General features: G+C 40.0%; 1 protein-coding gene across 1 annotated transcript; it reads right to left on the reverse strand.

Annotated features, from left to right (window-relative positions):
* Window positions 1-6,358: 6,358 nt before the first annotated feature.
* On the reverse strand, window positions 6,359-8,980 carry fzd2 (frizzled class receptor 2). Its single transcript, XM_059348054.1, has one exon. The coding sequence runs from the start codon at window positions 8,819-8,821 to the stop codon at window positions 7,184-7,186; it is 1,638 nt and encodes a 545-aa protein (XP_059204037.1). The 5' UTR covers window positions 8,822-8,980; the 3' UTR covers window positions 6,359-7,183.
* Window positions 8,981-9,364: the final 384 nt, after the last annotated feature.

The raw sequence follows: 9,364 nt of genomic DNA on the forward strand, positions 1-9,364 counted from the left end.
CCTCACTTTCTGCACTGATACAGAGCACCCTCGCCCTAAAAAATCCCCTAACATTGCAGAGTTAGTCTCTATCGGTGTTTGTTTCTGTGTCAAAGGCATCCCTGAGTGGTCTGTGAACTTACGAGTAATAAAATCCCAGACAAATGGCGTGCGTGAGGCGTGAAAATGAGCATCCAAGAATGCAACGTTATGTTAGGAAGCTTGGTGGGCTGAACTCCTTTCTACAATTTCTACTATATTTGTTCTCTGCTGCAAGGATGTAGCCCACATGTTGAGCTGGTTATTTTAGCAATAAGGTATGAGAGGCTGTAAGTGATTTAAGAACAGCTGGAAATCTTGTAAGGCATGATGCAGGCCTAAAAGAGACCATAGTGAAATTAAAACCACAGACTGTATAAAAGAAGTGGAAGTAGCCACCATGATATCACCAATTGCTTTGCTATACGGTTTTGAAGTCCGCCATCTTGTTTTTTGTTTTTAACCAGAAGTGACAATATTTGGCCAAGAGGTTAGAGCTTAAGAGGAAGGTGCAAAATGATCAGTTAATGCTCGCGCTAGCTAGCTTGGTAAGCAAGGTGTGTTTGTAATTCAAAAACAAAAGGTAACTCTAAAACTGAACACTGAACAAGACATTTTAAGGCAACCAAAATCTTACAGTTTACCTTGATGATTTGAAAACACACTGAAAGGGTCAAAGACACACGTTGCATATCATATTTTATTTTTAGTGTATTTTACCCAATCGGACCATAGTTTACTAAATAAACTCCAGGCTGTATTGAAGACTTTATACTGGAGATTGAGACCATAAACTCATTAGGAAAATGTTTACTGAGATGATAAATCAAGTGAGAACTAAGGTCATTTCTCATTGACTTTGATACAATCTGACTTTTTATGTGACCAGTGGAGTCGCAGATTTAAGGCACTTCTGCATTGGCTTTAGATCTGGCGGTTACTGGTTGATTTATTTATTTTTAAATTCTAAAGATTTTATTAGGACCATCAAGGTTTTTAAAATGTTTTATCGCAATGCAGTTCTTCAAAAGCAAAATACATTTCTGAATTTCTGAATTCAACAAGAGTAAGACAGCTGTCATGTTGAAAAAGGACTTTTAGTGGACAGAAGATGAATGGAGGAAAACAGGACACCTCCTCATGGTGAATGTCGGGACCAGTATTTATGGCTGCAGGCCCCGAATCAAAGTCAGAAACTGAAATGTACATTTAAACCTTCGGTCTCCTGCCAACTTGTTACGCTTCATCCCACTCTCAGTGGCCGCCTCACAAAGCAATAATAGGAGGAGAAAGAACATATTGCACTTCCTGTTGAGATTTCAAGGGAGAGCGAGACAGATAGATATAGTATGTGCTCTGGAAAATCTCAGCTGCCCTCCTATGGTTAGGATAATGTATGACTGCAACTAATCCAGTGTTAGCCTTCAGTGCATGAGTTCTTCTTGAGTTGGTGCCAAGATTTGATTAGAAACAGACTTACTACATGTCTGGGTAGTTTTTTTCTGTTCCTTTTTTCCCTTTTTTTCCACCTCAATCATGATTTCCTTTGTCTGTTATAAGCCCCGTCATAGGCCTGATTTTGTGTAATTCTTATACAGTAAAAAATAAGCTGAAGGTACATTCGCACAGACTTAAACAATGGCTCCACAGTGATAATGCTGGCGCTTGTGACTAACAACATGATCCTTCTCTAACATGCCAAGGCCTTCTTCCAATAACAGCGACATCATAATATCAACTCCGGGAGCATTCTTCCTGTCTTACCCCCGATCCTCGGCTTGTCCCTTCTTGCCTTCAAGCAAGCAGGAAACGGCTGCATGCAAGATTTAAGATCTGAGATCAACAACATGGCAGACGGCTGCCACTGAAAAACTGGGCGCCGACATAAAAGGGAAAAAGGATCTACTCTAACACCTCCTGCAATATGAACAATTTGATGCAGTAGGTTTGTGGTAGTATTTTAATTATAAATCTGAATGTTTTACAGAGAAGACCACCAGGTAAAGTTTATGTAAACTTCCCCACAACATATCAAGATTTTCTGAGAAAACATTACTTTGTGGAAAGCATTTTTTCCTGGCATAAGTTAAATGCAGAGCATCTGATTCCACTTTGATTCGACTGCACGAGATCCAAAGTTTCAGCTGAAATATTCACAAAATCAAAGTCACGTCTCCTCATTTGGAATCTCCTTTTCTTCCTTTTCTTTGTTGTTTTCCCCTGGAGAAAGACAAAAGCAACCAAATAATGTTGAATTTTCCATCATGCTATCCAAACCCCTCCTCCCCTAAACCCTAAAACAATCTCCCTCCCTTCACCACCAGCTCCCCGCCCCATGCCGCTTCTCCTCATTCTCTCTCTTTTCATTCGTTTCTCTGCTTCGGTGCAAAGCCAAACAAGCCAGCCATTAAGTTGAGTTAAGCGCAGGAAGTGGGCCTTCGGGCCAGGCGGCACTGTTTACAAGGAGCTAGTCAGGTTTCAGCGGCGCTTTGAAGTGAGTAGCACACAGGAGACTGTCTGTCACTAGGCAAAGGCCCAGCACCGCTCCACTGACTCACTCGCATTCCCCCCATTCATCTGAGCAGAGAGAGGGAAGGAGGGTGGAGGCGGAGAGGGTGTTAGAGGGTAGATTTATAGCGTTTCCCCCCTCGGAGTATCTCTTACTACCTTTAATCACCCTCACCTGTCTGTTATTACAACGTTTCTTTATCCAACCCCAGAAGAAGACAGACAAACATCAACTTGTCCAACAGGTCATGAGATAGGTCTATTGACAGTAAGGCTGCAACAAATGATTATTTTCATTATTTATTAATCTGTAGATCAGGGGTGTCAAACTCTGGCCCGCGGGCCAAATTTGGCCCGTTGTGTAATTTTATTTGGCCCACGAGGCAATACCAAATTATTATATTATTATTGTAAATTAATGACATTGATGTGTTTTTTATTTGAAATTTGATTTTGCATGTCTGCACTATTTAGTTATATATTGTATGTTTATAAGCGTTGCTGGTTCCATATTTAGTGTTAAAGCAAAACATGCTTGGTATATATTAAAAGGTTTATTTGTTCAATGTTGGCCCGCGATTTTATTCAAGTTTTACATTTTGGCCCATTGTGTATTTGAGTTTGACACCCCTGCTGTAGATTATTCAAATGTTAATTCAAGTTCCTCAAAGTCCAAGGTGATGTCTTCAGAAGTCTTCATTTATTAGTCAAAAACCCAAAGATTCAGTTTAATGTTATGACACGGAGAAAAGCAGGACAACTCCTTGTTACAGAGGCTGAAAACAGCTTTTTCCGCAATTTTTTTTTTTACTTAATTGAACATTTTATCAAAATTGAACAATTATTTCCATTAGCAATTATTAGATTAGTCATTTGGTCTATAAAATTAAAATAGTAAAAAATGTACAGGTGATGTCTTGTTTTATAAGTCTAAAACCCAAAGATATTCAGTTTAATATGATATAAAAGATGAAACTGTCCTTTGGTGATGAACTGATTATCAAAGTTAGGGCTGCAACTAACACTTATCTCCATTACGATTTATTAAATCAATCATTTGGTCTATAAATCATCAGAAAATAGTGGAAAATGTCCATCCCACTTTCTTAAAAGTGCAAGGTTCTATTTTTAAGTGTCCTTTTTGTCAGTTCAAACATAAAGATATTCAGTTTAATATGTTATTAAACAGAGAAAAGCAGAACATTTTTCATTTGACAGACTGAAAACAGCCTTTTCTTAATTTCTTAGCATGAAAAATTACTTTAATGATTAACTGATTATTAAAAATTAGGGCTGCAACTAACAATTATTCCATTACAGATTATTAAATTAATCATTTGGTCTCATGTTGGAAAATAGTGAAAAATGTACAAGATGATCCCAAAGATATTCAGTTTAACATGATATAAAACAGAAAAGCAGGAAGTCTCCATTTTTAGACGATAAAAGCAGCATTCAATATCGCAATTAAGATAGTTGGTGATTATTTGTCAGTTGATCCATGAATTGATTAGTCGTCTAATTGCTGCAGCTCTAACTGGCTATAAAACTCTTCGCTATATGCTCATGTTAGTGCTTATCCTGCAACCTATTGAGGTTAATATAGTTATTGTGCCAACCTCAATAGGTTGCAGGATAAGCAGCCCTCATTTTTAATAATCAGTTAATCATGAAAGTAATTTTTCATGCTAAGAAATGCAGAAAAGGCTGTTTTCAGTCTGTCAAATGAAAAATGTTCTGCTTTTCCCTGTTTAATAACATATTAAACTGAATATCTTTATGTTTGAACTGACAAAAAGGACACTTAAAAATAGAACCTTGCACTTTTAAGAAACTGGGATGGACATTTTCCACTATTTTCTGAAATTATTATATTATTATTGTAATATTTGCATGTCTGCACTATTTAGTTATATATTGTATGTTTATGAGCGTTGCTGGTTCCATATTTAATGTTAAAGCAAAACATGTTTGGGATATATTAAATGGTTTATTTGTTCAATGTTGGCCCGCGATTTTATTCAAGTTTTAAATTTTGGCCCATTGTGTATTTGAGTTTGACACCCCTGCTCTATGCAGTAACAATGCACACACAGCACTGAACTGTGTGCGTGCAATTCTCAAACTCCTGCTTTTAGCCCAAAGCCTTTGCTCTGAGGCAAGAGGATCAGCTTTCTCCAACACACCCATCTACTTCATGACATCACCGCAGAGTCGGTTCACTTTCAGCCATGCATGGCTTGGGGGATTCCAACTTGGCACGGAGCAACAGTGGCTCCAGAGAAGTAACACTACAGCAAACCTGAACACCCTTGTTTTCACCAAACAGACAGGCAGGGACATTTCCACACCAATGCAACAGCACAGACTTTTTCCTGCCAGATGACTCGTGTTGATTTAACCGAGCCCTCTCTAACAACAGGCTAAAAAAGGTTTCTTGTTTTGTTTGGCACTTGAAGGCGATGTTAGTGTACATGTGTGAGAAAACATTCTGACAGGTCGGCGCCAGTTTCTCAGACACAAAACACGTAGATGTGAAATATTTCAGAATATATTGACAATCTCGGTGATTAACAGGAGAGTTGTGCTCGATTGTCTCAGTATAAATTCACTCATTGTGTCTCCCATAGGGCCACAGTCTTGTGTAAGAAGCTCATTTCCATTAAGAATTCCAGTAATCTGTTTTACTGTTGCCTGCCAGTCTGAGGCAACAGATGTTCAGGTGTGACACACAACCCACACCCCCTTGAGAAAACAACATGGCTGCTCTTTTATCAAAGAAAGGAAGTTGTTATCAAGAAAATACTTAATCATTCATAAAAAGTGAACATAAGGAAGAGAAAAAGTACATAATCAAGTTTTTTGATTTGTAGTTATTTGATTTTATCTGCATTTTGCAGAGTAACAACCAGCAGTGGAACAGCCTTTTACTTACTTAAATGTACTAATAACACGATTTAAAACGCTTTGTTACAAGTTTTTTGTAAAAGTATGTAAGTATAATCAAGAAAATAGACTTAAAGTATAAAAGTACTCACTTTGCAGCCAAATGGGCTATTTACTTGCATTATTATATGTTATATTACATTATTGATGCAGTTACATGTAAGCTGCATTTAAAATCTGTATGTGCACGGCTGCAATACAGCTGATTTCATTACATTGTTTTTCTGTTGGATTGTTTAATGATTATTGTATTTCCTATGCTCATTGTAGTTTTTTCAACTTTTATTTGCAGTGACTATAAACTATTCTGCCCTACAAAGCCTTACTGCAGTAACTACATTTTTGGTCGAAACTGAGTTATAACTAAAAATTAACGTGTTGAGGTCCGATTTATCATGTGACAAAGTGTTAGATTTCAATTTTGCTTTATTTTAGACAAATAATTATATTAAAATTGCAGTAACTCCAAAATCCAACTCAAAACCAAAGCAAAAAAACCACAGTAAGTTAATTTATCGCTGATAACTAAATCAGTTTTAAAACCTTTTTTCACTGAAAACAAAATATAAAAGCTGCAAGAAGACAACAACATTGTAGTTACTGCACTCTGTTTCTGCATTACTATAAGAAACTTTTATAGCAAAACCAGAGTGCAGTAACTAAATTTTGGGTTCAAAGGTCAAATAAATCGTCAGGATTTTTGAGCTTATAAATTACATGATCAATACATGTTGAAATTAGTGTCATATCACTTACCTACCTACAACCCACTTGGCTGGCCAGTTAAAAAACTTTAATAACTTTAAAGCAGTTTTTCTCAGTTTTACCCATTGCGTGGTTACTGCAGTTAGGCTTTGTAGAGCAGTATAGTTATCTAATAAATGTAGTGTAGTAAAAAGTATCATATTTCCCTCAGGGTTGTAGTGGAGTAGTAGATTAAAGCAGCATAACATTAAAATATTCAAGTACAAGTATGTCAAAATTGTTCTTATGTGCAGTACTTGAGTAAAGGAACTTATTTAATTTCCACCACTGGTCTCAGCACATGTTTTTTGTTAAAAAGGAGTGATAGTACAGTCAGTACGCTTAACTGAAAAAGCTTCTTGGATATCATCCGACAGACAGAAATGTTTGTTTAATGCATAAAAAACAATGTAATTCATAACCAGCAGTGAATGAATTAAAAAAAGGAGCATGTCTAGATCTATGGTACGTGGCATTCTTACAGTGCAAAAGTAAAGCAGGTACACTGGCGGATAAGAAAAAGTATTTACTTTCTATAAATACAAATATATAATTTCATGTTTTTACAAATACTATTTACAGTTTCATTTAATTACATATGAAATGTTAACAGAGACCCCCCCCCCCTCCCCTCCCCCCCGCGCTGTCTGTGTTCTTGGCTGCAGGATCATCACTCTCTTTGAGCTTATGGTGGCTTTAAGAGAGGGGGAAGGAGAGCAGTTCAGCACATGGCATCCATAGCCATGCTTGTTATTTGTTCAGACAGTCAGGCTCGGTCCTTATTTATCCAGCTTGCCCTTTTGTCAAACCCTGACCCTCAGTTTGGCATGCATGTGTGGCTATAAAGCTGAGGTGGATAGAGACGCTGTAAGGACCTATAGCTACACACTGTGCTACTTACCTATCACATGAGAAACAGGTAATAATACACACATTAGTCCCAGCAACATTTGGATGTCCCTTTATTCTACACAGTGGTCTCTCCATGTTTGCCATTTGTCAGCCTTGTGTAAAACTTATGCCAGGAGTGTAGAGTCTTTCCAGACCAAATCCAGAAACCAGAGGTGATCCCCACTATCAGAGTCATCAGGTACTTGATCATGTAGACAGTGAAGTCTGGAGTCATCCGGGGCCCGGTCTGCAGCGGGCAAGGGATGGCCAGGCTTCTGCAGTTATGGCTGACCCAGCTGCGCTCCCAGTGGGGGCGGAAGGCCTGCTCGTAGAAAACGCAGGCGATAACAATGGTGGCGGGGACGGTGTAGAGCACGCTGAATACCCCGATCCGCACCATGAGTCGTTCCAGCTTTTCTGTCTTGGTGCCATCGTGTTTCATGATGGTGCGGATTCGGAACAGTGACACAAAGCCGGCCAGCAAGAAAGAGGTTCCGATGAAAAGGTAAATGAAGAGAGGGGCCAACACGAAGCCTCGCAGGGGATCCAGGCTGCTGAGACTCACGAAGCAAACGCCGCTGAGCACGTCGCCCTCGATCTGCCCGATGGCCAGGATGCTGATGGTCTTGACGGCGGGTACCGCCCAGGCTGCCAGGTGAAAATACTGAGAGTTGGCCTCAATAGCCTCATGCCCCCACTTCATACCTGCTGCTAGGAACCAGGTGAGGGACAGGATGACCCACCAGATGGAGCTGGCCATGCTGAAGAAGTAGAGCATCATGAAGAGGATGGTGCAACCCTCCTTTTTGGTGCCTTGTACGATGGTTTTATAGCCTTCTGGGTTGAAGCTTTCATTGCACACCACTTTGTCTCCCAGGAAGTAGCCAGCGATGTAAGCGATGGAGACCATAGTGTAACAGCCAGACAGGAAGATGATAGGACGCTCAGGGTATCTGAAGCGCTGCATGTCGACTAAATAGGTGGTTACAGTGAATAATGTAGATGCACAACAAAGCACAGACCAGACCAGAATCCATATGCGGGAGAAATGGATTTCTTTGTCAGTGAAAAACATGTTCCCACCGCCCCTTGAGGGCTCACAGGGAGCTGCACAGTCCTGCACGTCTAAAAACTTATAATTCAAATATGGTGGTACTTTCAGAACAGTCGGGCAGCGAAAAGGCCTCTCATGGGAGGGGACAAGGGAGACGTCCTGGGTCCCCGGGACAGGCATGATGGGTGGGACGGTGGCGGCGGAGGAATCGTTTTGGCCCACACAGATCTGTCCGTCTCCCAGCACGGGGAAGTTCTCGCAGCGCAGTCGCTCCGGCCACTGGAAGCCAAACTTGTTCATGAGAGCCTCACAGCCCTGTTTGGCTCTCTCGCAGATTGACCTGCAGGGAGGAATGGCCTTCTCCAGCACCGTGCACACAGGCGCGTACATGGAGCACAGGAAAAATTTCAACTCCGGCGAGCACTGTACCTTTACAAGAGGGTAAAACTGGTGCACCTCGAGTCCTGCGTCGTCCTGGTTGTAATGGCCCACTAAATTAGGCATGATGGTTTGATTATAGGCGATGTCCGTGCACAGTGGTATTGAAATCGGCTGACAAAATCCATGCTCCGGGACGACTATTCCGTTGTCCCCTTGATACTGGGCTGATATCAGTACAGGCAGCAGGAGTACAGCACACCAGGTCTTGCAAAAAGTCATCTTCCCAAGTTTAACACAGCAACTTTAGCCCAATTAACTTGCTGTACACTTTTTTTTGCGTGTATCATCAGTTTTGCGAGCAGTTCTTGCGCGAGAGTAACTTACAAAAGTGAAAAAGTCTTCCGGTGAAGCCCTGAACGCTGCTCTCCGGGTACTTGGTCTCCGCTTTGAACACTGTTAGCTGACTTTTTTCTTTTCCACAACTCCGACTCCCTCAACACCGTCAAGGCAGCCACGATAAGAAACACAACTTCCGTTGACAACTTTCAAAATAAAATCCCAAACGACGACTATGACGTTTGTAGAATTTTAAGCCAATGTACCAGCATACCACAAACATAATAAGCGACTAATATTCATTTATTAAATTCATCAGGAGTCTAATGAATAATTTATTGGTTTTGAAGGCTAACAAAACTACATTTAACGCTAAAGTTATTTTATTGGCTACTACTATTCCTCCTCCTCCTCCTCAATACATTAATATTGAAGAAGTTGTTTTAAATCCATTATATATTGTATTAATATTATAATATATTACAG

This window comes from Centropristis striata, chromosome 13, assembly GCF_030273125.1.
Source record: "Centropristis striata isolate RG_2023a ecotype Rhode Island chromosome 13, C.striata_1.0, whole genome shotgun sequence".
NCBI classification, from domain to species: Eukaryota; Metazoa; Chordata; class Actinopteri; order Perciformes; family Serranidae; genus Centropristis; species Centropristis striata.